The 26,063-nt window shown below is 41.2% G+C and overlaps 3 protein-coding genes and 4 non-coding genes across 19 annotated transcripts in view; 5 read left to right on the plus strand and 2 right to left on the minus strand.

Annotated features, from left to right (window-relative positions):
- The window catches only part of PBRM1 (polybromo 1), a 61,677-nt gene extending 51,153 nt beyond the window's left edge, over positions 1–10,524 (minus strand). For 2 of the 13 annotated variants that reach the window (XM_032193844.1, XM_032193837.1), the window contains exons 1-10: positions 10,494–10,523; positions 8,565–8,696; positions 7,357–7,512; positions 6,352–6,449; positions 5,800–5,947; positions 3,145–3,279; positions 2,304–2,420; positions 1,688–1,756; positions 844–942; positions 140–225 (exon numbers count right to left, since the gene is read on the minus strand). In XM_032193844.1, coding sequence (XP_032049735.1) covers positions 140–225; positions 844–942; positions 1,688–1,756; positions 2,304–2,420; positions 3,145–3,279; positions 5,800–5,947; positions 6,352–6,449; positions 7,357–7,512; positions 8,565–8,612 — 956 coding nt within the window. In that variant the 5' untranslated portion in view covers positions 8,613–8,696; positions 10,494–10,523. Of the gene's footprint in view, positions 1–139; positions 226–843; positions 943–1,687; positions 1,757–2,303; positions 2,421–3,144; positions 3,280–5,799; positions 5,948–6,351; positions 6,450–7,356; positions 7,513–8,564; positions 8,697–10,478 lie in introns of all 13 variants that reach the window. The other 11 variants (XM_032193846.1, XM_032193840.1, XM_032193839.1 and 8 more) reach the window with 11 other exon arrangements.
- A 163-nt stretch (positions 10,525–10,687) lies between these two features.
- On the plus strand, positions 10,688–18,993 carry GNL3 (G protein nucleolar 3). Its single transcript, XM_032194473.1, has 15 exons — positions 10,688–10,746; positions 10,881–10,939; positions 11,162–11,299; positions 11,953–12,066; positions 12,235–12,315; positions 12,826–12,961; positions 13,882–13,985; positions 14,306–14,441; positions 14,977–15,064; positions 15,429–15,612; positions 16,264–16,406; positions 17,014–17,150; positions 17,881–18,098; positions 18,350–18,431; positions 18,515–18,993. Exons 1-15 carry the CDS (start codon positions 10,734–10,736, stop codon positions 18,601–18,603), a joined length of 1,722 nt encoding a protein of 573 aa, XP_032050364.1. The 5' UTR covers positions 10,688–10,733; the 3' UTR covers positions 18,604–18,993.
- LOC116493268 lies at positions 13,021–13,093 on the plus strand. Its single transcript, XR_004253729.1, has one exon. It is a non-coding gene; the product is annotated as a small nucleolar RNA SNORD19 (small nucleolar RNA).
- Positions 14,804–14,877, plus strand: LOC116493270. Its single transcript, XR_004253731.1, has one exon. It is a non-coding gene; the product is annotated as a small nucleolar RNA SNORD19 (small nucleolar RNA).
- On the plus strand, positions 15,276–15,353 carry LOC116493271. The gene has a single exon (XR_004253732.1). It is a non-coding gene; the product is annotated as a small nucleolar RNA SNORD69 (small nucleolar RNA).
- LOC116493269 lies at positions 15,909–15,984 on the plus strand. The gene has a single exon (XR_004253730.1). It is a non-coding gene; the product is annotated as a small nucleolar RNA SNORD19 (small nucleolar RNA).
- A 1,276-nt stretch (positions 18,994–20,269) lies between the features above and the next one.
- On the minus strand, positions 20,270–26,004 carry GLT8D1 (glycosyltransferase 8 domain containing 1). The gene is made up of 9 exons (XM_032194474.1): positions 25,936–26,004; positions 25,748–25,846; positions 24,472–24,688; positions 23,679–23,796; positions 23,041–23,125; positions 22,789–22,901; positions 22,083–22,249; positions 21,786–21,898; positions 20,270–21,129 (listed from the first exon to the last, which is right to left on the minus strand). Exons 1-9 carry the CDS (start codon positions 25,949–25,951, stop codon positions 20,939–20,941), a joined length of 1,119 nt encoding a protein of 372 aa, XP_032050365.1. The 5' UTR covers positions 25,952–26,004; the 3' UTR covers positions 20,270–20,938.
- Between the last annotated feature and the right edge of the window lie 59 nt (positions 26,005–26,063).

Raw genomic sequence — 26,063 nt, forward strand, 5'->3', positions numbered from 1 at the left:
TTCTGTGGTTTATAACTTTTAAAATAACAATAAAATGAGTTTGCAAGCGATCGTTTCCCCATATATTTGCCACAGCAAAATTAAGGGAATATCTACAGAGATTTTCATGAGTTTATAAAGAGAACTCTATTTCCAGTACCTGATTCGGAGACTTGACTTGGCCAACTCACTGTGTTCAATTTCAGCTTTTTTCATATTAAATATTTTTTTAATTGCATTTGCATCCTGTCAATTAAAAGAATTTTTTGTTTAAAGTTGAAAACAAAGAAGATTATTTTCAGCTAGAGTAATTCAAATCAAAACAAAAATGAGTTTTTTGTTTTTATACATTTAGATACAAAACAATTTAACTACCTGAGATCGTAGGCGTAATTTGGTCATAAAAATACAGATAAAGGAAAGAGGATCTTCAAGAACCATGCAAGCAAGGCACTACTCTGCTTTTTAAGCTTATGATGAAAACCACAAACAGTTCCTGAGATCCATGAAGAGATAATAGCTGATTACTGCTATCATTTTAACCTGTGGTTTCAGCCATTTCAACGTCAATCACAAAAGTAATGGGATACTCCATTCCTCCAAAGAAGTCATGTAAGTCATTTCCTGAGATAAAATTTAATTGGAAAAACTTGTATGTGTCAAGAAAAAATATCGCTTGTATCCCAATTATACAAAGGGGAATATAAATAAGGAAAAAACAACAATAGATTTTTTGTTTGCTTGTTTTTTAAATGGTAACAGTTTTCAGGGCCTTAAACTAAAAATATGTTCAATGAACAATGAGCACAGAAAACAGTAAGGAAAATCTGAACTTTGATTTAACTCTTAACAGCTGAAACTAACCTTGAACACTTGTGATCCAGGCTCATTGTAGGTTTTGGCATTCTTTGCGAGAAGATCTATATCCTTGGCCATTGCATGAATGCTTTTGTAAGTCCCATTCTATACAAGAAAAAGCAGCATTGCTTATTGACAATCTTCAGACAGCATGAGAATGAAGTCAAAAGCAAAGAGAATTCATAAGGAATAAAGACATTTATAGAATAAAGAGAACATTGATAAAAAACAGGTAAGTACTTTGAAAAAAACACAACAGAAGTGCTAAGTCCTTCTCGATCATACGAACACTAAGTAAAAGATGGAAAAAAAAACTTAATACAGTAGATTATCTTAATTTTGAAGGGTTCTGACAACATGTTATTTCACCTTTATTCTCTAGTTCAATTAGCCTTTGTGTTATTCTTTGCTATTACACAAAATGCTAGAATTACAGAACAGTATTTCAAATTGCTGGAAAAGCAAATCAAAAAATGCATCAGTACAAAACTTCTATTTTCAGCACTAGAGCAGAAGGAGGTGATGATGAGGCATGACCACACTTCAATACATCGATGTTTTATGTTAACAGTACTTGCCAAGGAATTACTTTAGACAATTAAACATCAAGGAACCCAGGATTCAAGCTCAGTGCCAGCACACTATGGTTTACAATGCTAGACCTTCAGCACAGCTATTTTGGCAGCATTAAGCCAGGAGAGAACATTAAATAAGCAGAGCGTTCCTATTTTTCAGTAGCAGGGAAAAATGTACTGCTTTTCCTATCCACTTAAACTATAGCTTTTATCACTTTTAGTTCAGACTTGTTTAAAAGGAAGCGTTCTATGATATACTAATAAGCTTACTGTACCTGTATCCTTTGTGCGATAGTTTTAAGATCTATGGGCTCTTTTATTATTGCATAATAATCTGGATATTGCTGGAAAACAAAAAAAAATTATTTATTATTACAAACAGTTGTGAGCCATTCTGTGAGCTATTAGCAAAAATTAAATGCAGGTAAGAACAGTGTAAATTTCATAAACATAGCAGCAGGCATCAATTTGGAGAGTCAGATCTAAGGCAGATATCTGCAATTACTTTACATCAGTTTATTGATGAAATGAAACAGTTCTGGCTGCAAGCAAAATACATGTACATGGTAATGGTCTTCAAATTATTTGTTTTGCGGGTTAAACCTGTTATGCCACACCCTGGATAAGAACAATGAATTTAGATGTAAAAAGATTAAAAACTCAACTAAAGAAGAACAGTTAACTAAACTGGCAGAACAGGACAAACCCCCATCTCCAATGACAGGGCTGGGAATGAATGGGCAGGAGCAAAGAAGCTCTAAAAACAGCTGGAGTTTGCCACTAATGACACAGTAACAAAGTACCGCATCCCCAGACTTTGCATAATGGTGGATTTATGGAAATTCCCATGTTTCAAACTTAGAATGAAATCATTACTATTAAAATACCCACCACTTTAGATGGAAGTTTCTGAAACAGTTCACTTATGAGGCGTCCTGATGGGTTTGTGGCAACAGCTACAGCTTCAAGAAGCTGTTCAAGAATCTCCTTCAGGTAACCTGGAGATGACTAATAGGAGAAATTAAATCACAAGCAGTTTCAATAACAGCCAAAGTACAGTGCTTCAATTTGCATTGAAATATATGAATTAATTTTTCAAAGACAGGAAAGAAAAAAAAAACAGCTATAAAAGATGTATGCACCTTTGAAAAACAATATTGTTTATGCATTTGGGTGAAACACGAGAAAACTTTAATTTCACGTTTACACTACAGACTGCCAGATATACATTACATGCTGTTAGAACAAACTTGATAGCCAACAGTAGTGAAAACATGCATCCCAACAACAGAAAAAACAGACCAACCCAAACTTCCTATGGTTGGATCTGGCTTATAAAACACTCCAAGAACAGCTGCACTAACCAAATGGGACCCACACTGGAAAGCTGTACCATTAGACATAAAGCTTGGTTGCATCAAACCTCAGTGTTGGTATGATATCAAGCACACGTCATATTAATTTCACCTGAACCAGAATCGCACTTTATCTATATCAGAAAACATCTTTTTTCTTTTTTGCTAGACAAAAAATGTAACATACACATGATGCTGTGAAATAATTAACTGGTAACTACTAAACTTGTGTAAAAAAATATCTTTTGGAGCATAATTTAACCATGAAGAGATTGAATGCCTTTCCAAACATGGAGGCCAAGCTCCTTCTCAAGGTCAGCTGACATACAGAGCCATGCATGACTTTCTCCAGCTGTAGCTGTCATGACCACACTTACTAGTTCTGTGCCTTGGTCGTGTCCTTCCTCATCTTCATCCTCCTCATCAGCATCCCCTTTTTGAACAAATTCATTTTTTGTGCGCAAATACAACTCCCATAATTTGCAGGCAGCTTTATATTCAGGAGAATCAGGCTGCAAAACAAACAAATTAACAATATAAACATTCTTTAAATTCAAAATTTTCCTATCTGAAGGCAATTTACAAATTCTTAGTTGAAATGCATTAAGTGTATTAAATAAGAGAAAAACCTCAGAAATACATGCTTGTGTTGTTCTTTAACAGAGGTACTAAGAATGGTAATAAGCACTAGAAATTGTAAGGTCTATCACCTCAAAGTATTTAAGCCTTTGGGAAAACCAAGCAATAAAACTACTTGAGTAGAGGTTTAGACAAGCACATTATATGAATCTTGAGAGATCACTAGCTTTTGTTGCAGCACATCAGTTCTGATATTTAAAACATGCTAACACTACAGCCAGAAATGTTCAGAGGGTGGCGAGGCACTGGCACAAGCTGCCCAAAGAAGCTGTGGATGCCCCATTCTTGGGGGTGTTCAAGAGCAGGTTTGATGAGGTCCTGGGCAACCTGATCTAGTGGGTGGTGTCCCTACCTATGGCAGGTGGTTGGAACTAGGTGATCTTTAAGGTCACCTTCAACCCAAGCCATTCTAGGACATAATTCTATGAAAGGTGACTTAAGACAATACGGCTGCTATTATACAGCACTTGAAAATTCATTTCTACCAAAGAACGCCAATGGATGTGCAAGTACCTCTGTAAACACTGCAATGATTTGCACTGTTCCATAATTTGGTATTAACTGTGAAATGCCAAAGAACTTGACAACATGCTGCCACCTGGTTACATGTCTATGTATATTTTGGGGAAGAGCTAGATTAGTCAGCAAAATAAGTTTTGCAAATACCGAGTTGGTAGTGATAGACAAGCATGTGCCTATTAACATGACTAAGAAAATTACCCAGAAAAAAGGCTGCTTTCCCACTTTTGTATTTTTCCTTCCCTTTCCCCTGCCACAGCCTGTTCCAGGTGTTGTTGCAGATATGTCTCCTTATTACTGTTCATTACACTCTACTTCACTCAGTCTCTGACAGCTTAGAATACAGATGAGAAAAAGAACAGGAAAACTATTCCTAAGCTTACCTTGCTAGATTTAAATATTCTTTAGACATCAGACTAAGTTATGAAGACCAGGCTTTAAAAGCTAGTCTGCTCCCTTCTTCCTTACTGTAAGATGCTCAAAAGCATAACTTGAGCGAAAATACTAAAAAACCTAAGGTTTCCATTGTACTCTAACATTACCAATAAAGTACTAACTGCAACAAAGACCTTGATAATGAATCAGATTTCCTTATATTAAATGTGTCATTGGAACTGCTCAGGTAAGGTATAAGACAAAAAAAAAAAGATGAGGTTATGTTTGTGTGCCATACCTTCACCTCTCAACTCTGTGTTTCTCTAGCAGCATCAACATTCCTACAGCCTTGAAAGACAGCTACCTGTTTCCTATTCTACATGCAAGATTTTTACAATACAGGCAGAATTCTAAGCCCAGTATTCGGTAGGCAACGGCATCCCGCATTTTGTACAATTCTAGTCATTGTTTCCTGCCATCATTTCTTTATCCTCGTGTAAAAAAAAAAAAAAAACAACAAACAAAAATACAACATTAAGGGGAAGCAAGTACCCTGCAAAACTTCAGGAGTACCCAATAAATTTGAAGTCTTTGTGCTTTTTCCTACTGTAACCAGGATGTATAAATGAATTAATCCACAAATCTGATTCTTTTTCAAAAAAGCTACAAATATGCACAAACACAAAATAAACACTGCTTTTCTGAATGTCACCCGATTACACTGGCTGGGTTATTCAGAAAGCAAACATTTGGACCACCACCAAAAGACACAGATATGTTAAAGGCAATATTAGCAGCAAAGGTTTAATTTGGCATATCATCTCAGTCACTATATACAATATCACTATTTTATGTAATTAATACAGCTTCCACTAAATGAGATTATTCCAGTTTTTCTCTCCTTCCTTACGGCAACTGCAATGCAACCCATAAACAGCATCTGAAACACAATGCATACCAAGTTTGGAGGAACTGACAAGGAGGCAGCAGCCTTGGTGAAACACAACATTACATTTACTCACCATCTGTCACCACTGACCGCAGTAATCAATGTGCCTTTTTTCATTTTAGTAAGTGCCCGATGGAAGAGACAGATTCAATAACCTCTCTGTATACTCACTGTTATTTATAAACTCTTCCTTTTGAGGAAAAAAAAAAAATCTATTTCAAAAGGTCACACAGAATATCTTGTAAAATGTGAAGGCTTTGATAGAACAGTATTTTTCTCTGTTTTTGCTTTTTGGTTTTGGAAAAGAACATAAAGACTCTAACCATGCAATTGTATAGTATCCCCACAGACAAATTCCTATAGCAAGACATGACACAAAGATAGAGTCAACGTAATGGAAAAATATGCAAACAAGGACAGTAAGTGCATGTTGCTTTCTTACCAAAAATAAAGGCAAAACAAAGGTTTTTGCAAAACCAAATGAGAAGCTGAATGTATCTCTATCACTATTATAACCCATGAATTCGAGCCTTATATATATTTTCCTTACCTTATAGTAAGCCTTTGCATTGTTAAAGAGAAGCTGAAAATCAGCAGTCAGAACATTCACGTCATCATACTCCTCCATCTTTAGCTTTTGTTGGATTTTCATTAAATCAATTGGCTGAGAAACCACTTCATAATAATCTGGTTGATTTCTGTTGCAAGGACAAACATAGGCATTATATTCTAAGCAGTAAAAAAACCACGGAACTGAAGTTTATGGATATCTATGATTAAATAAAACAAAGACAGTTCCAATAAATTTTTGTTACAGCTAAAAGATCCAGACAGCGTTCTATTAGCAAACTTATTTGTCACAAGAAATACCTAAAATGAATTCAATTAAAAAGAATGAACCCTTTTTTGACCAAAAACCATGCACCAACATCAGGATGTCCCCTTGAGTAATTGGACTCAAATACTCAGATCAAACATTGTTGTGACGCTGTGACAAACATAGCTTAAGTTTCTTCACAGCCATTAATGGTGACGTATTCCTCAATATGTTTGCTCCCTGGTTAAATCTCAGGTTCAACATTTAACAAGAACAAGGTCTTACCTTCGCTTTGGTGCCCTAATGAAAAGCTCACAAAGGAGCCTGCCCTGTTCATCTTTGTAATCTCTGATGGTGTTGTAGAGTTCATGGCATACAGCAATCTAAAATGAAAGAACAATAAGATGATTTTAAAAAGAGGAAGATTTTAAGGAGGTAACTAATTGAAGCCTGCTTACAATGCAAAGGGAAGCTGCCCACGTACATTGTGCTCTAAAGCAGAACTTGGCGTATCTCATGCATTAGTATAATACCTGGCAAGCATGCCAGGTACCACAGGAGTTTTTTTGGACAGAGAGGTTTTTTTTTTTTCTTTTCTTTTTTTTTTTTTTTTTGTTTGTTTGGTTGGTTGGTTGGTTGTTTTTGTTGTTGTTTGTTTTGTTTGTTTGTTTTTTTTTGTTTGTTTTTTGTTTTGTTTTTTAACATGGGGATCTTTCAGTGTCAGTTCTAGGTGAAACACCCGAAACGTAGATTAATTCAGCACAACTCTCTGCAAGTTACAGACACAGAACTACAACAGGGGTTCTTCTGCCCTGCAATTAATTAAAATGAGATTGCTAACTCAAATGCAGAACAAAGACATTGTATGTTTCAGCAATCTCTACCTGTCTCTCTCTCTACACTTTCTATTCAGACACAGCTCTCAATTTCTGCACCTTATTATTTCAGCTCTCTCTCCAGTCTATTTCTATCTACTAAAATCAACAGCTAAAAAAAAAACGAAAAGCAGCAAAAGGAAAATGGGAAAGGAAAAAATGAAAAGGGGCAGCTAAGAACAAGCCAAAGCTGACTGGATCCTAAACAAAGCTTAGCCAGGGCAGCAAGCTTCAGGGTACACTGAATTCAGCTAAATACGACCATCAGATGTGCAGCAAGATTGAAATGCTCTGGCTGCACTCGCCCCTCTAAGCGTACGCTGTGAGGAGCACAGCCTACTTTACAATCCAGCATTTCCCTGATGGGAATACAGCATCCCCAGGAGAAAGAACTTGTGCAAAACAAGGTACTAACAGGATCTACAGTTGGGAGATTGGAGAGTCTCCTCCTTTTTCTGCTGGGGCCTGGTACATTTGTGGAGTGGTGGCCATCATCAAAGTCTCCTCCGCTGACGCTGCTGGACGGCGAGGTTGCTCTTCGCCTCTTGGAACCCATGGAATCCAACTTCTTCTATAATGAAGAGAAATGTTCTTAAACTCATGACATTGCACCCAAACCCTCCAATGAGATCTAGCTATTAAGCTAACTATGCCTTATGATAGGTCCTATGCGTTTCTCATATACCGCAGCTCAATTAAACCATATCTAAACACCAGATTCCTCCTTGAAAATTGGCAGGACTAAAGGGAGGTCAAAATGGCCCTGCAGTTTTAAGTCACCGACAGCAGAAGTCAGATAGCTCAGGGCTCGCAGTGATGAAGCTGTATTTAGCAGCCCTTAGGAGGATATGACGACACGAGGACGCGTTCTGGAACCATTTACATTTCGATTCCTCATCCCATGCACGATTACTGAACAAGAACTGCTATTTTAAAGGAAAAAGCTGTACAGAGAGAAGTGCTCAGCTTGGGTGGAAAAGCACTTCATCCCACCTCAGATCATAAAAACAAAACAAAATAAAAATACCACCATGAAGATGACAGATGACAAACTAAAGTTCAAACTGCTACTGAATACCTTGTCTTAGATTCAAGCCAAGAAAAGGTCTGGACTATCATATGGACTACTGCTCCCACTTCATGTGCAGGACAAGTGGCTCAATCATCAAGCAGTGGAAAAATTCACCTTCTTTTTGGGTCATGTTTTCTAATTTATCAACACGAACAGTGGCAAATGAATAGCCACTGCCCAACAACGATGGTTATTTACAGAACGAATTGTTGTCTCCTTCCCAATTTCTAGTGACAGCATCATAAAAATATCTTTTTTTTTTTTGTAGCTGTCTGAGATGCCGAAGACAGAATAGATTCACCTGTTCCAGCTTATTCCCGTTTTCCAACCGAATCAAGGGATTTTATTCTAGCAAGTACTCAGCTGATCTTACAAGGTATGGCAGCACAACATAATTGCATTAGAGCATTTATGTTAGAGACAGAATTAATTTTGAGCGCACAAATGAGATGAATAAATATGAGGTAGGAATAATTAACAGTTAGGATAAGGAAAAGCAAAAGCCAAATGCAGAGGAATGGAGAGTGGTGCACATACAATCAATAATTTACCAGATTTACCAGAGTACAACCAGCACCTCGAAAAGCCAGCCTCCTCATAGTGTCTGATGGCCAAGTACAGATACTGCGAGAAGGTAACACGCTAAGAGTATCAAATCAGCAATGGTGTTAGTACAGTCAAAACTGAAAGACAAGAACAAGGAAAGAGAGAGAGAGAAGAAAGTTGAGAGTAGACAGATAATTAAAGTCAAAGAACAAATTGAGTAATTCAAAATACGGAGAAGAAGCAAGAAGCACAAGGTTAACTTCTTTTTTAGCTTAGCAGAAACTCTGCAAAGTAGTTTTGTAGACAGAACACTAGGCATTTCTGTAACTTTTGCAGAAAAAAAAAAACACATTCCTCTAACATTTCTGAATACATAATGCAGAATTCACAGCCACTTGTAAGGCAATGATTCATCAGGCAGAGCAGGGAGTAAACAGAAATGATATCTGACCTGAGAGTAAAAACTAGAAAGCAGTAGAACTTGCACAACACGGAGTAGTACAGTGATAAAAACAATACAAGAATGTTTAGGGTCAAAACACACGTTAGCCTCTCTAGTGGTGATGCACCTGTGCAAGTCTTCAAAGCGAAGACTTTTGCCCCCATATGCAAGAAACATTAAGTGACTAGCCATGCAGCTTCATTAAAGATATATCTATTTCAACTTATAAGCAGTCAAGTCTGATTTTCTTCCCCATGAATTCCACATACAACGTACAGAACCGCTTTATGGGAAAATGATTCCTTTTTATCTAGTTCATACAACCACACAAAAATCAGCCCCCAGGGGGAATTGGTTCCTCGTTCAGAACTCCAGACGTTTTCAGACCACGCACAACCAGCGCAGCTCCGTGCTCCCCGAGCGGGAGATTCAAGAACTGGACAGCGGCCGCAGCGCCTGGCACCGCCTCTAACTTTTATCTGAGAGGTGCAGCATCAAACGGCTCACACCAGAAAACAAAAGTCCTCAGCAGTGAAAGAAAGCCAGGAGACACGGCGGGAATCAATAATTCAATTTTCTGCAACGTAACTGCTGCCTCCCAGGTCCCTCTGTGGTCGCACCAAGAACGCCCACCGCCACCCCATCTCCTACACCACAGCAGCTCAGGGTCCTCCTGCTCACACCACCCAAAAAAATGGTCCACCACATAGACTCGGTCCCTTTTCTCAGGTACCAAGTAGCAGGGCACGAGGAAAGGGTCTCGAACTGCACCAGAGATTGGGTGGGAGGAAGAATTTATTCAGGGAGAGGGCGGCCAAGGTCTGGTAGGGCAGGTGGGAGTCCTGCCCCGGGGGTATTCAGGTGGCGCTAAGGGACGTGGCTCAGTGACAGCACCCGGCAGGGCAGGCTGGGGGTTGGCCCTGGCGATCTCCGAGGTCTTCCCCAACCTAGATGGCTCTGGGATCTCTATAGGAAATTCTGAGGGCCGCCCTCATATATATTTACACCGACACATACACACAACAGGTGGGAAGCCAAAGCCGTACCAGCCCGGTTGCCGCGGGGATTACCCGGGCTGACCTCTCCAAACGAGCACTTTTCACGCATTTACCCTCAAAACGAGCCCGCGGGGCGCTCGCCCCCATTCCGCTCCCTACATCCCAGGGGCAGGGAGGGGGCAGCGAGCGGGGTCCCTCGGGGGGGACCGGCCCATTGCGGCCCGGGGCGGGCCCCGAGCTGCTGGGACGAGGCACAACGGGGGGGGACCAGGACTCGAGAGCGGCCCCACCACCCTCTGAGGCACCTCCGACAACGGCACGCACCGGGCCAGCGAGGCCCCGGGGCACGGTGCCCGGCTCTCGGTGCCCAGGGCCCGGCCGTGCGGCGTCCACACAAAGGAAGGCAGCGGCCTCCCGGCCTCCCTCCGCCTCCCCGCTCCGCCCGCTGAGGCGAGGCGAGGCCCGGCCTCCCCGCTCACCCGCTCGCTCCTCACCCGCCGCTCTCCGCTCTCCGCCCGCCGCGGCCGCGCTCCCGCTCCCGCTCCCCCTCCGCCGCCGCCGCCGCCGCCGCCCCGTCCCCGCTCCGCCGCTGCCGCAAAGCCCGGCCGGCCGCCAACCGCGCCGAGCCCGTGCGACAGCCGCGGCGGGGCGGAGCGGGGCGGGGCCGCGCTGCTTTGCGGCCGCAGGAAGGGGCCGGGGCGCGGGGCCCGCGTGCGCAGCGCGGTGGAGGCGCCATGAAGCGGCCGCGTGAGGGAGCGGGGTGCTTGGGGGGGGGGGGGGGGGGGGGGGGGTCGGGAGGGGTTGACGAGGCGGCCGGGGAGGGGGTGTGAGGGGATATTTGGGGACAGGGGGATGGGGCTGACGGGCGCGGTGCGTTGCAGGGCTGCGGAAGGCGAGCAAGCGGCTGAGCTGCCACAAGCGGTACAAGATCCAGAAGAAGGTGAGGGGGGGGATGGGGGCTGCGCCTCACCTCGCCTCATCCCACCTCACCCCATCCCACCCCACCCCACCCCAGGGGCCGGCGTCGCCTCACGGTGCCCCTCGAGGTGGCCCCGACACCGACGCGCGATTATCCAAATCCACGAACACGAGGGATAAATATATATATATATATTTTTTTTTTCTCCTTTATCTCTACTAATGTTCGTGTTTCCGCCCGCAGATCCGGGAGCACCACCGCAAAGTCAGGAGGGAGGCCAAGAAGCGCGGGCGCAAGAAGCCCAAGAAGGACCCCAGCGTGCCCGGCGCGGCGCCATTCAAGGAGGCACTCCTGCGGGAAGCAGAGCAGAGGAGGCAGAGGGTAAAATGCAGCTTGTGGGAACGGGGCGAGAGCTGGTGCTGTTCCCTTCCTTCTCGGAGGAAGCCTCGTGCCTCACCTGTGTGTGCGTGTGCGCACCCAGAGGTGCGCTTAGGCTGGGCTCTAAGTAGGCCTAGCAGACGTGCTTCGTTTCTGTATTCACCATTATACACACCACATGGCAAGTTGCTCTTTGAATTTTTAGCCACAGTCTTCATGACTGTATATAAGCATGCTGGAAGTGGCATTTCTAGTGTAATCGGACTTTCCAGTGATGCTAAGATACACAAAAGTCCCATCCGAATGCAGTGAGTTAAGTCTCAGCGTTGCATGACTATGCAAAAGACTTCACAAAATAAGAATCTGCAACAAAATGGCACAGAAAAGCAGCATCCTTTGTCAGTTGAAATGTTGTTCCTGCATGGCTGTTACTTCGGAGGCTAGTATTGCCTCTGCTACTGAAGCACTTGGAGACAGTATTATCCTTTTCAGGACAGAATGCCAAAAAGTTCCCAATGTTACTAAAACAGACCTGGCTTCTAACCAGGCCATCTGAGGTATTTTTGTCAGAAATAAGTAAGCAGGAAGAAAAAATAGTCTTCTTACCACCTTCAGATATGTTTTATATGGCTTGGGTTTTGCTTATTTGCCATCAGCTTGAAGAACTACAACAAAAGCAGAAGCTTGACAGACAGAAAGAACTTGAAAAGAGGAGGAAGCTTGATGCTAAAAAGAATGCAGCCAAAATCGAGGACCAGACAGAGGGAACGGTAGGTGTCTGGTATGATTCTGATTGACACACATAGAAGCAATAAAGTCATACTGAAACTGTCTTCATAAGTCATATGTTACGTTACATTCTCAGGCTGTATATGCTCACAAGTGTAATACACCAGTTCTCAGTTAAATCGTTCCCATTCTTTTTTACTTGTGTTCAGGAACCTAGCAAATCTGAAGCAAATACTAAGGAAGTGTTGCATAAAAAATCAAAGAAATCACTTCACAGTGAGCTTGAGAAGGTAAGCTTCAATTATTTTTATATAATTCGATGAGAATCAGAAATGAAACAATTTGTTATTTTCCTTTTCACATTACTGTGCAACAGCTAGAGAGTGTAAAAGTTGCTTGTGATAAACTCCAACACTGAAGAGCAATTTTTTTATTTTTAACGGAAGCTGTGAGGGCTTCAGTTTTGTCTGGTATTAGCTACTGAGACATCCAGCATTTTGAAGCATTAAACTTCTTGAGCCAATGTCAGTACATAGTGACAGATTGCAGAGCTCTTCTAGTAATGAAATTTTCCTGTCAAAGGATTTCTTGCCTTCACATTAAAAAGGTGAAAACTGCTTCAGTTTTCTTATTTGTAGTTCAGAAGAAAGGAGCCCAAACAGTCCTATGAAACCTCACTTAGCAACCATTTTGTGGACACCATCGTAGGCTACAGCTAAGCTATTACAGAGCTGTTATCTGTCAAATTGTCTGTCATCTTGTATTTGAGTCTTTTTTTTTTTTTATTGTTTCTGACCTAGGTGATAGAAGCCTCAGATGTAATTCTGGAGGTTTTGGATGCAAGAGATCCAATGGGCTGTCGCTGTCCCCAGCTGGAGCAAGCTATTACTTGCTCTGGAAGAGACAAAAAGCTAGTGTTGGTTCTGAACAAAATTGGTAAGAAACAAAGGTTTTCTTGAAGTGTCACTCAGTCACTGGGTAATTCTGTGGTACGTGAGCTATGAGGAAGATTTTAAAGGAATCTGAGGTTCTACTGAAGTCGTAAGATCCAACTCTGAGCTCGCTGCCTTATGGAAGAGTTCATGTTTCTTCTACCTTGTAGTCTGCTTTGCTAAGAAAACGCTGTAGACAGGTAATCTAATCGCTCATTAGTCCCTTTTGCAGTAACTCATCTGAAGCCATTGGCCAGTCTCAGCTAAACCCAAGAGAAGCTAGAGATCTAACTATTTTTAACATTTTTGTGAATGTAGGTAAGGGAGAGGTCGCAGTGCTAGTACCCACTGAGGCAGTGGTAGGTAAAGCATCAGCAAATCAGCTCAGTGGTTGTGTTTAGGATTTGGCTTCTAGAAGTATTGTCTCTCTTCTGTTGCTGGAGGAAAGACTTCACCTAAAAAGCAGATGCAGCTGAAAAGGCTGCAAATTACGGGGTTATCACTGGGGGGGTGGGGAGAAATACCAAGCGTGACAGTAAGAGCAAAGGCAACTGTATATTAGAGCATCCTTTGCAAGGATAAGGAGATAATTCTTTGCGTAACATCACTCTCTGTACCATAGAGAGTCTTCTAGCAAGACTCCAACATTTAAAACCTGATAGAGGGACTGAAAATGTAGCTCTGGTATATTCTGTTGTAGGCAGAAAATAAAGACCAAGACTTGTGGCCACTGCATGGCTTTAGGGAACTTACCTCATAGTTGACTAGAGCTATGCATATAAATAAATAAACTTTCAGCTAAGCAGTATTTGTCATAAAGAAGTGTACAAGGTACAATCTGGTTCCTGATTCCGTGTTACATTTTCTCCATGCAGTGATATTTAGCATTCACAAGAGTGAAAGGACTGTGCTCTCTTTTTCCAGATTTAGTGCCTAAGGAGAACTTGGAGAAATGGTTGAATTGTTTGAAGAAGGAATTTCCAACAGTTGCTTTTAAATCATCAACCTTGATGACAGACAGGACTATGGTAAGAGTGCTGCAGGCTCGCAAAAGTAACACAGTCATACATCTTTCCAGTAAGAAGAAAGAAAGAACAAACCCTATAAGCCAGTTTACATTCTTTTTTCTTCAAGTATTTGATGGCTACCTTTTTACCGTCACTTAACTGGTAGATTCATCTTAGCCAATTTCTTACTGAACTAATTCCATCTGTTTAGAACACAGTAACATCAGCTAATGGAGTATAGAAGTTTAAAGTGTTACAGTAGATGAATGTATCTAAGAATACATACGTACCTTCTTCCTAAATAGCCTGACCATGTTGTTTGTTTTCTTTGAATCCTGTAGCGGGAGCATTTCTCAAGAAAAAGGGCACGTATTGATTTATCAAGAAACACTGAATGTTTTGGAAGCGAATGCCTTTTGAAACTTCTTCAAGAGCACTGCAGGACTCAAGACAAAGCTATTCAGGTTGGGTTAGTAGGTAAGGATTTGAAGAGATGGCAGAAATTTTGTTTCTCCTCCCATAAAGCTTTGGTACCTTGTATTATGAACTGGGTGAAACAACCAACACGTGACTTCCTCTTGGTCCTTCTTACTCAAGACTTATTTCTTACTTCCAATCGAGACTCACTGTTGTAGTATTTTAGCGGACAGTGACCTGTGTTGCGCTTTCACACGCGTGGTATGCGTGATCTATGGAAGGCACATTGCGCGAGGCCTTAACTGATAAACCAGCTTAGGGAAAGGAGAAGGAGGTTACATATCACACAGCCTATGCTGCCTTCCTCCCATCTGCATGTGATGTTCAATGATGTCTTTCATGTCCTTTTTATTGCCAAGTGTGAGAAATGAGGATACCAACCTTGTCTTACTTCTGTAATGAAGACTTCAGATCCAACTCTGATCTCACACTGAAGTCATATACTACCAAAGATACATGGAAGCAGCAGCTTTGATCGTTGTAACAGGCTGAGTTTTTTTATTTAACTTATAAGGACTTGTGTGGTTTTCTTCAGGTTTCCCTAACGTGGGGAAGAGCAGCATAATCAACAGTATTAAAAAAAATCGTGTTTGCAACGCTGGACTAGGAAGAGGTCTTACCAAGTAAGCTGAGTCTGATAAAAGCTGTTCATTTTCCTGTTCCTGCTTGTATTCTGATTACCTTATGTTTTGGTTGGGCAGTCAAAGCACACCTGTGTACAGTTTTAAATGGACATTTCAGTTTGTCAAGATGAAAGATAACATTTTCTATGATGCAAGTTGTTAAAGGAGAATACAGTGCATAAACTTGCTCATCTTGTGCATTTTGACTTCTGACACAAAGCATATGATGAGAAAACACTGAAACTGACTCTGTATGAAGTGCATTCAGTCCAACGCTGAGCTTTGTGGCTTGATTCCCTCACCTTTACCAGTCTTTTGCTGGTTGATTTATCTTCAGATACAGCACATTTCTCTCTCTGGATAGGTGCATGCAAGTTGTGCGTATTGATAAAAAGATGAAGATGTTGGACAGTCCAAGTATAGTTGCAGATCGTGCCAACAGCACCCTAACTCTGGCCCTGAGAAGTATCATAGATGGTGGAGGATCAGGCTCAATAGATGTGGTTGAAGCGGTGGATGCAGTTCTAAATCATTGCAGTAAACAGCAGGTGAGTTCCATCATTGTTCTCTGTATTTCTGCCTGTATTCAACTCCTCTGTAGCTTTCTTGAAGTTCATTTCACTTCAGTTAGTTCTGGTAGCTTTTGCACTGCTTTCTCCTTACCATACAATGTGACAAATTTTGCTTGGTATATCCGATGCTAAGTGTGATCTTTCAGCAATACACATGGAAGACAGATGCAGCCTGTCAGGATACTGGCAGCCAGTTTGTTTTCCCCATGACTTTACTGATTTAAAAAAAAAAATCTGCTTTTAAAGAACATCTCATAATAATATCACAGAGTGAAAAATGAGGATATTCTGATTGCTTCTTATTATTACACTGAAGACCTCAGATCCAACTCTGATTTCACTCTAGTTTCAAGTAGATTAACCAAAGCCATCCAATTCTATACTGACTGGTTCTCCACAAACCAGCACGCTGTCTCTCACCTATTGGTATGGGTGAATAGCAGATAAAAGTTGTTGACAAAGTAGATGTTTTGCTTGGTAATATTTATTCCCATACGCAATAAAAAAGCTGCTCTTTATGTATTTGTTCTTCCTCATTGTAACCCAGTTTGATTTGCTTTTTCAATCCTAAAGCTAGGAGAAACCTGGGTGGTCTTCTTCTGATTGCACTTTTTTTTTTTGCACTAGGTAATGATGTCCTATAGTATCCCGGATTTCAGGAACACTGAAGAGTTTTTAACTTTACTTGCTCAGAAAAGGGGTATGCTGAAAAAGGGAGGTGTTCCTGACATAGAGAATATAGCCAAATTACTACTTTGTGACTGGACAGGGTATGTATACTGTCAGTTATGCTTTGTGCTGCTGACCTTTTTGATTTTCACTTTGTTAATCCAGCTGTGATTACACAGCAGAAGTACTGAGTCCTGAGAAGCAATTACAGACAGGAGGGGCTGCTTTTGGTTTTCCTGCATTTTACTTAAAGAAAGCTGGATTGGCTAACAGAGTTAGAAAACACTAGCAATGTATAATTTTCTGAAGTAACGAACTATACATGGAGGGAGTCAAAGCAAATTACATGCAGCTCTAGAGAAAGGCAAAGAGGTCAGCAAACTGGCTATAAACTGTTGTGGACTGCAGTGGTTCCTGTATTCCCCTGAGCGTGGGATGAATGAATTTGGAATCAGTGACTAATTGCATATGAATAGTTCCCTTGCTCAAGTGGTTCATCTGTTTAAGAGTAGGATGTCCATTTAATTATGTTACTGACAATTTCAGAGTCAAATACAATCAGCTATTTACCTGCTAAACAAATTATATTGAATTACTAGTTAGGTTGAGGTGTCTGAGAGGTTTGTGCTTTGGGTTTTATTTTTAAGCATAATGATTTAATCGTGTTAGCTTTGTTTGTTTTTTAAAGCTGATATTTTATTTTCACAGAGCTAGAATAAGCTACCATTCACAACCTCCTGGATCTCAGATGCTACCACCCTACCTTACAGAAGACAAAATAGCTGAAATGCAGAAGGGTTTTAATTTAAAGAAGCTAGAAGAAGAAAACAACGCTACTGTTCAAGGTAGGACTTCTTACTGTAGTGTACCAGTAAGAGCAGTGGTAGCAGTTTCAATGACAGATCATGAACGAAAGTTAACCTAGGGTTTGTATGACAACTTCGTAAGTATGCAGCAGACGTGAACCTTAGAGAACAAAATGGATTCTCATGCAACAAAACAGTGGATTTGTGTGCTGTCTTGTGAACTCCCGCTAGTGCTTAGTTTCTGCTTATCTCACTTAACTTCTAAATAGGTGGTACTTGTGTGCCCTTCAATGATCTTTTGGCCTATTTCCTAGTTACGCCAATAAAGTGCATTTTTATTCAGCACAATCTACACTCAAATCCAAGTACTTTACCTCCTAGCAATTTCTTTTAGATGCATCAGGGGAAGGTACTCTCTTGGATGATTTGCATTTCACAGAATCACAGAACTGTAGGGGTTGGAAGGGACCTCGAAAGATCATTGGGTCTAACCCCCCTGCCAAAGCAGGTTCCTCAGAGCAGGCTGCCCAGGTAGGCGTCCAGACAGGCCTTGAATATCTCCAGAGAAGGAGACTCCACAACCTCCCTAGGCAGCCTGTCCCAGTGCTCCGTCACCCTCACTGTGAAGTTCTTTCACATGTCAGTGCAGAACTTCCTGTGCTCTAACTTGCAGCCATTTGTTCTCCCTGCTTATGTGGCTGTCCTTTTAATTGGTAGACATACCTGGTGTTAACAGCGACTTAACAGACGATTTGTATGTCTTTCCCAGCTTTAAAATACCCTAGTCCAGCAAGCAGCATTGTCTTCCAGTCAGCTGGCATGACAAATGGGAAAATAGAGGAAAATAAAGTGGTAGGGGAAGCATCACAGTGGGAGAGTCTGGAAACAAGCGAGGAAGAAGAGGAAGATGATTTCATGGAAACTGATGATCAAGATAGCATGGAGGAAGAAGAAGAAGAAGAAGAAGAAGAAAAGGATGTGAAAGAGGTAAATCAGGGTTTCATTCAATTGCTACCTGCTTAGACCTTGACATCAAGTAGCCTGTTAGTTTCCTGCTGTAAACAGAACATACAGGTGCTGCAGAGCCACCAGCAGTAATCATTAAGAAAACAGACTTGTAAGTCAGCATGTTCCTGACAAGGGGACATCTACGCTATCATCAATCTTATTTCATTTGCATAGGAGATTTCATTAGTGATGTCTGAGTAAACTCTTCTGTGTGACCTCTCCAATCTTAGGAAAGCAAAATTGGGATGACCAGAAAAGCAGACCTTGGAAAACAACAAGCAAGACAAGCAACTTCAGAAAACAAGCTAGCAGGTCTGTGTAAAAACCTGTAGCATAATCTCTAGTACTCTACCACTTACATTTCAGTTCATTAACAAATCATTTTCTCTTCTCAGAAAGTGGATGTGACAGTTCACTATCACTCAGCTTGGACAAGTCAGCAGATGAAGACGATGCCTATGATTTTAATACAGACTATGTGTAATGAGATGTGTGAAGATGGGGCTTGGAGACTATTACTGGCCTTCAGACCAGTCGAACACTTCTGTTACAGAAGTTGTAGGAATGCTTCATAGCGAGCTGCAAACATTCACAATTACTGTGTCAAACAATGTAGATAATGCTATGTATCTCTAGATAATTCCAGATTTTGTATAGTTCTAGGAAGCTGACCTTTAAGCTGTATACTTTTAATTCCTGTTAAAAAGACTATTTGGAAAAAAAAAAAACAAACAAACAAACAAAAAAAAACAACTCTGTTAGTTCATTCTTTGTGCCTTGTAAAGAGATCTTTCAAAAGGATAAAGCCCATATTGCTTTCTTGTAAAAATATGACCATAGTTTTTCAGCAATTAAATTTCAGAGCAAGCTTTCATGTTCCCTTCATAAAAATGTTAATCTTTTCCCTAGAGGAGAGACTAGAGGTACAAGACTGTACCTCTAGAGCGTGACTTAAGTGAGTTTTCAGTATTTTTCAAAACTATACAACTTTCACAGGTAAAAATTGGTTGGCAAATACCACTTATTTCAGCTAGACATAAGGTATTTTATCTAAGTGCTTCTCTGTAAGCTCAATAGCTTCACAGGGACATGTAACTGGGATTATGGTAACAGTAATTTGTCTTCACTAGGGGGGGAAAAAGCTTGTTCCTATGGTGCTCTTGAATAAAAGACACACTTCCTGATGGAAATGTGGTAGCAACTGGTAACTGTAAAGCAAAGCATGTTCTTCTGTGTTATAAGGATATTACTTCAGTCAGCCTGCAGCAAAACTGGGGCAACCTTACCCCAGCTGCACTGAAAGAGGTAGCTGATACATATTCTTCAAATGTATGTAGAGGCATCTATGCCTCCTAGGTATCTTAAACTGCACGTGTCTGTATCTGTGCTTGGTATTTTTTTTTTTTTTTAAATTTAAGCCTGCTAAAATAACTACTGACAGGAATGGTTCTTAAGAAGCCAGGAAAAGAAAGGATCAGTAACAAACCAGAGAGCAGCATAGAGCTATACCAGAACTATAGACAGTGTATATAATGAGATGAGAAGGTGGAAGTTCTTTTAAATTTTAAAGCAGTATTGAAACCACACTCAACCATACACATACTCAAGCCCTTTAGCTCTCTGCTGCCCTGTACCTCAGATCATGAACCACTGAGCCTTTCACTGCTTGTCTTTTACCCATACATCTTACACCTGTTCACAAGTAGTAGTACTGAATAAAGATGAGAACTTGAATTCAAACTTCATTGCATCGAGTAATAGCCACAGCAGCTGCTGGGATCTACTAGCTAATAATAACCAGTATTCAAACATAAGGCTATAGCAATACAAAAACACAACTACTTACCTACAGAAAAGTCGGACGGGCTGCCAAAGGTCACAGCAATCTTGCTCAATGAATTCAGAGGGTCAGACCAAGAAGGACACAGTGGGAGAAACTTCTATGGCACAGTCATGCTTACTTGAGAAAAAAACATGGAAATTCTTAACAGTAACAATTCTGATCTATTTCATACAGCCTGACCCTAGAAATTGCACGCTTTTACCAGTGCTTTCTCAAAGGTGAGAACAATTGGTTTTGACTTCATTCAGTTAACGCTGTACTTAAGCGAAAGAAACATTTCATATATCAGACCACAACAAGAATCATATTGTCAGTTACCTGAGGTTTGACTCATGTTAACAGTAGCTTTTATTTTTGAACACTTTGTCCACCACTTTACAGATAATATTTTAGTGTTTACTGGCAGTTAAAACCATTTTGCATAGTGAAATAATACTTGAAATTACTCATTTTTCAAAAAATCAAGATTCAATTTTCCAGAATTGTGCAAGGCAGGCTTACGCAGAAATGGCTGGGAGCAGTTTTCATGCAAGAACGGACTGCTGATGAAACTATTTCACAGGATAACAACAACAACAAGACAGAACAAATACCAAGCTGCTCTTAATTACATGTTCCTGTGCAATACTTGAATGGTGCAAGCTCCAGATGAAGTTCTATCTTGTTTCTGGAACTGTTTGTTTACATAGCTGACACAACGATCCCCCCAGAAGACTTGTAGTAAAGAGCAGAAGAATGTACAACACACAAATGACCTAACCGAAGTGCTACTTTTGCCTTCTGCTGGAGTACCACCTTCAGTCACACAAGAGAAGTGAGTCTCCTTTGGAACAGCACATGACTAAGTGCATCTCCCTGTGCTCCAGAAGGCAAGGACTGCTCTATAACACAAAGTTGACTTAAAAAAAATAATAAAAAAGATCTGCTTGGCTCCAGAAGTTTCCTGAGAAAATGCCATCAGTTATTCAAATTTTCTCTACTTTGCTTCATAGGCTTCCGAATGTCTCCGGATCAGGCTGAACTTGCCTGTAGGATCAGGGACATACCACTTCTCCCACACTTCAGCATATGAAGCTGTTCTTCCCCATGGTTTGAAATGTCCATTCCAATGGAGCAGCTTAGCAGCTTTCACAAACTGAGGAGAATACCTTTTTCCAGCGCTAGACCCTTTTATTGAAAAAGAAGCATTAGTGCCATAATAAAGGCAGCAGGAAAAAACAGCATGTGATATTTTAACTTCAAAACAAAGGATTTTAACAGGAATTCTTGTCATTTATGCAAAAAGGTGATATGGGAGGCAGAAGTCATGGCAAACTAAAAAAGGATCAGATGCAATGGAAGGCTACTTTCATCTGTCTCTGTATATATTTTAATGTACTGCTTTAAATTCCAAGTTCTTTAAAACCCTTTTAATACCCAGTATATTCAGCAGCCTATATATCACTCATTTCAAATGAAACCTAAGAGCTCTCCCAGCTTTGGGGTTTTACCAATAGCAGAACTGATATGAATGTCTGCTCCTCTTCATCTTGGAGGAGACACCTAGGATCACTTCAGATACAATACATATGTGGAAACAATAAAAAGGAAACAAGAAATTGAGAGCTCAAAATCAATAACAATCCCACTAGCAGTTCAAAGAGGAATGTGGAGGGTCAGGCCCACAAAATGCAAGACGGTATTGGGAAGCAGCATTTCAATAAAGCACAAGGTATAAAGCAGGGTAAGAAAAGATCCGGTTTTTGTATCATCAACTCAGAGTTGATGAACAGACCTGGAAAAACACACGAGGGGGCAAAGTGTTGCAAATACTTCATACATACCAAGATGTCGGACATTCCACATGGGATCAATACTGGAATGCTGCTTGTAAAATACAATTAGCAGTGGAGGTGTCGTGATGCTGCCAGCCAGAGTTCTGCTGTAAAGTTCCTCTCTGGAAGAGAAAATGGAAAGGAGATGAGGAAGGTTGCTTGTGTGGCCCTAAATCAGTTGAGTTTCACTTGCAGCTGCATGACAGGAATCCATAACTAGATACGCAGCCCTTCATTTAACAGTTAAATGCCATCACTTAGCCCAGTCCCCAGCCTATGGCCACCCCCATCTGGGAGGGTACTCACGCTACATTTAGTGTCATCCACTTCTCCAGTTGTTTCGTGATGTTCTGTAATTTCCATTCTGTCAAATTGGCAACAAAAACTCCTGGATTGAAAGAGCAAGTGTTGGCTTTCATGGCAAGCTTTCGGATGGTTTCTTTTTTGTAATCTAGAAACCCAATGTAGTTATACTGAAAAAGAAAGAGTGTAGAAATTAGCTTAAAAATATAGTCAAATTTCTTCGTAAAGAAAAACTTTGCACAACTCCCAGCAGACAAGCATAACCTGAAGTTGTTAAAACAAATTCCCCTTCCTTCAACACATGAGAAAGTAAGTCCAACATTTAAAAAATATGATTAAACTACACACTTCAAGGAAAGCTGCATGGTATTAATGTCTACAACCTGAAACAATAGCAGTCCCAGAATGAGTACTTTTGAAACATCCACAAATAAAAAAAAATCTTCCTCTGCTGTTATAAGACCTTCTACTGTTCCACTATCATTGTAAAGCACAGCCAATACCCAAAGTGTTTTTTATTGTACCTAAATTACTGTACCAGGCATCACTTGTAACACAGACATCATAATCAACTAATTTCAGTAGGTATACTCACACCTTTAGGTTCACTGCATTTTGAAATCAACCTTCAAGAATATCATAACCAAGCGCTTGGTTCCAAAGCCTGGGATCTACAACATTGTTATGACTGAGTCAGAATGAAACCAACCTGATTCCCTGCTCCACGGACAGCAACTTTGTTAGTGGTTGAGTCACAATCATCTGAAAACGCAGCTGCATGTCCAGGTTTCAGTGGAGTGTTGTAAAGTTCAAGGATATCATCTGAAAAATGGAAAAAGCAGTCCTGTTTAAGCTCTGAGAAACATTATGTACAGCCCATCGCTGCAGCAGATAAAAATACTCAGTTTAATCCAACTCAGTTTAGTCCAACAATGGTAAAACATGAAGAAAGGTCCTGTACCTTGCACTACTACGTCGTCGTCCACATAGATGGCCTTCTCCGCATGAGGTACCAAACTGGGCAAGTAGAATCTTGCAAAGGTTAACTGTGAAAGCAAAATAAATACATAGATTGGCAAATTGTTCAAAGAAGTGAGAAATTTTGAAATTGGTACTCCTGACACTTATTTATAGCAGTAACGTCCAACTTCCACCCAGGAAGCAAGACAGCCAGCAATATCTTATCAGTTATTTAAAATAAGCAAGTTCTATCAGTTCCTAGTTTCCCATGAATTTGTGCATCAATAAACTAACTTTCAGACTGGTCTCCAGTAGAATTTTTTTTTTTTCTTTAATCTTTCCACACATATTTGTAGTACCTGAAAGGTTTTGGCATGCTTGACACACAACCTGCAGTGTTTAACTGGAGATATCAGCACAGAAAGATACCAGGCACATATATGTAGATATTTAAAACCATCTTGTACTACCTGAAAAACTCAGCCTTATTGAAATTTAGGAACTTAATTATAAAAGATTTATTGTATGCCAACAAAGTTGGGTTTGAACACTAGTTGAGTTCAAAAGCCATGGAAGGATAATATCAAAATGTACTGTTAGTAACTAATAATTGTAAACAGTAATCAACACCATCCTTACTGGTTTTAGGGGGTCTGCTTTTTGAGGATCCACTTGTACTTTCCCTTCTAAGACACGAGGGTCAAAATCCAAAATTCGGTATCTCAGATTTTTCAGAGCAGTGTTACTTAGCCACAGCCTGCAAACACAAAAGAAGCATAGATTTTGTTAAATGAGACAAAAATCAAATGAAAAACAAGACTTCCAATCAAAAGATCTTGATCTGGCCAGTAATTTCCCTACCCAGCAAACACAGACGTAGAATATTATCTGCATCTGATTTCAGTGGTGGTGTCCTGTGTGGGACATGTCCTGTGAAGGGGCATGTCCACTATCAGCATACTAAACAGCTGTGACACATGAAAGGTAAGAGATTGCTGCTTATTTTACTAGACATATACAATCCTGTTATCACAAATCCTTCACAAAAACTATCAGTATGAACAGACCTGAGTGAAAATGAAAGGATCAAAGCGCAATCTAAAATAAAAATGGGAAACTTCACTGCCAGTATTTACATTGCTCAGACAAAATGAAGGAAGTAACTTTTACAACCCCTCCACCAACAAACTCCAGCCCTGCTGGATGGATATCATCCCACGGGAAAAGTAGTCTCTTTTTCCATCCTTGAAACATTACCAGTAGGAATGACTGCAGCCTTGTCAGCAGCCTTGTCAAAAAGATGCAATAAGCAGCAGCAGATAGGACTGCAAACAATTTAGAGGAGTGCAGCATCAAGCAAATTCAGCTCTTCCTATTCTCAAAAATACTTCACTTCTACAGTACCACGGGAAGCTAACGAAAAAATCATTACCTCAAGTGGTCCACAGTATCGTTCAGTGTAACAATATAGAAAACCACATTGGATTTGGTGTTATGGTAAATACTGTTCATGGCTGCAATCGCACCCCCAAGCCTCTCCTCTGATGCTGCAATGACCACAGCAATCTCCTTATCGTTCCTTTCATCCATCAGTCTCTGGGGAACTGCAGGTATGAAGTCTATAGGCTGAAGTCCTAATGGATTTGAATCTGTGGAATAAAAATGGCATCACCTACATTTTATATGAATGAAACACAGAAATTATCACCATGCTAAAATTCCCAATGCCTGCAATTATTCCTGTTATACAAGTGCTTGGATGGCTGGGTCGAGGAACGTGGACTACAACACCCCAGTATGAAATGCTTAAATGACAGCCCCCACTCAGGAGAATCCAGGAATTTGTTAATATATTTGAAAACATCACGCTTGCAGATAAACTACATGTATATAAACTGCTCTAAATACTCACGTGTTGCACAACAAGGTACTAGAGCGAGGCTTAAGCTAGAGTATCCCACGTGTACCTTTGGTCCTGTTTGCCACATCTATAATCACACTAATTTCTCCCTCTTGTTACCCTAACCACCTTCCAGTCACATCTCCCTTCCCTGTTTTCCCTTTACTTTCTCTTTGGTAGAAACCAATTTAGAATTTGTTTCTTCATTAACAACACTGTTCCGAGTTTTTTTTTTTTTCTCCCCTGGGGGATTCTCAAGGCATTGCACACAGCCCATGTTTAGTCCAAGCATCACAGATCACTGTGTTATTTAAGCTGAAAGAGCAAGAATTTATATCTGTACTGTGCAGACACGATAATGGGAGATCAGCAGCTGAATGCATGACCATGCAGCATATGTATCCCATTTAACAGGTGGCTAATTCCCTGCTACTGCACCCTTCTAACAACGCTGGCACCATTCAGATTAGATTATTACATATTAGATATTTTCAGATAATTTGGGGAACACGACAAATGGGTGGCAAACGGGGAGTTAGCAGTTAATGGGGACGTGGAGAAGCTCTGTGGGACCACGTCCAGTTCTTAAACGTGGACTCTTGAGCACAGAAAAGCTCTGCTAAGTCAACCTAAGCGGCTCAGATGAAGACGAGCACCATGCTCAGCGACTGAGCACCACTGTCTGAGCTTCTGAGGCGAGCGGCTGACAGCCATCGCGGGGGGCTCCTTCAGCCCGGCCGCGCTCCGTGAGGCAGAACACGCCGCTCGTCACCGCTTGAAGACAGAAACACAACGAAACCCCACGGACCCGTCAGCTCCCGCCTGAGGAAGTCGCTGAGGCCCAGGAAGTTGCGGTGCAGGACGAGCAGGAACACCACGACGGCCGCGACGAGGATGGCCACGTTCGCTGCAAGTTCAAACAGAAAGAAGTTCACCACGGGGGGCAGCGGGGGGCTCGGACAGGCGGCGTGCACCGCCCCCCTCCTTCCCTCTTACCTTTCCTCAGCGACATTTTCCCCTCACCGCCCGCGCTGACGCGGCCCCGGCCCCAGGGCAGCGGCAGTGACACCGCCCCCCCCCCCTCACCCCCTCCCGCCCCTCACCGGCGGAGCCGAGCGGGCTCC

Source organism: Aythya fuligula, chromosome 10, assembly GCF_009819795.1.
Source record: "Aythya fuligula isolate bAytFul2 chromosome 10, bAytFul2.pri, whole genome shotgun sequence".
Lineage (NCBI taxonomy): Eukaryota > Metazoa > Chordata > Aves > Anseriformes > Anatidae > Aythya > Aythya fuligula.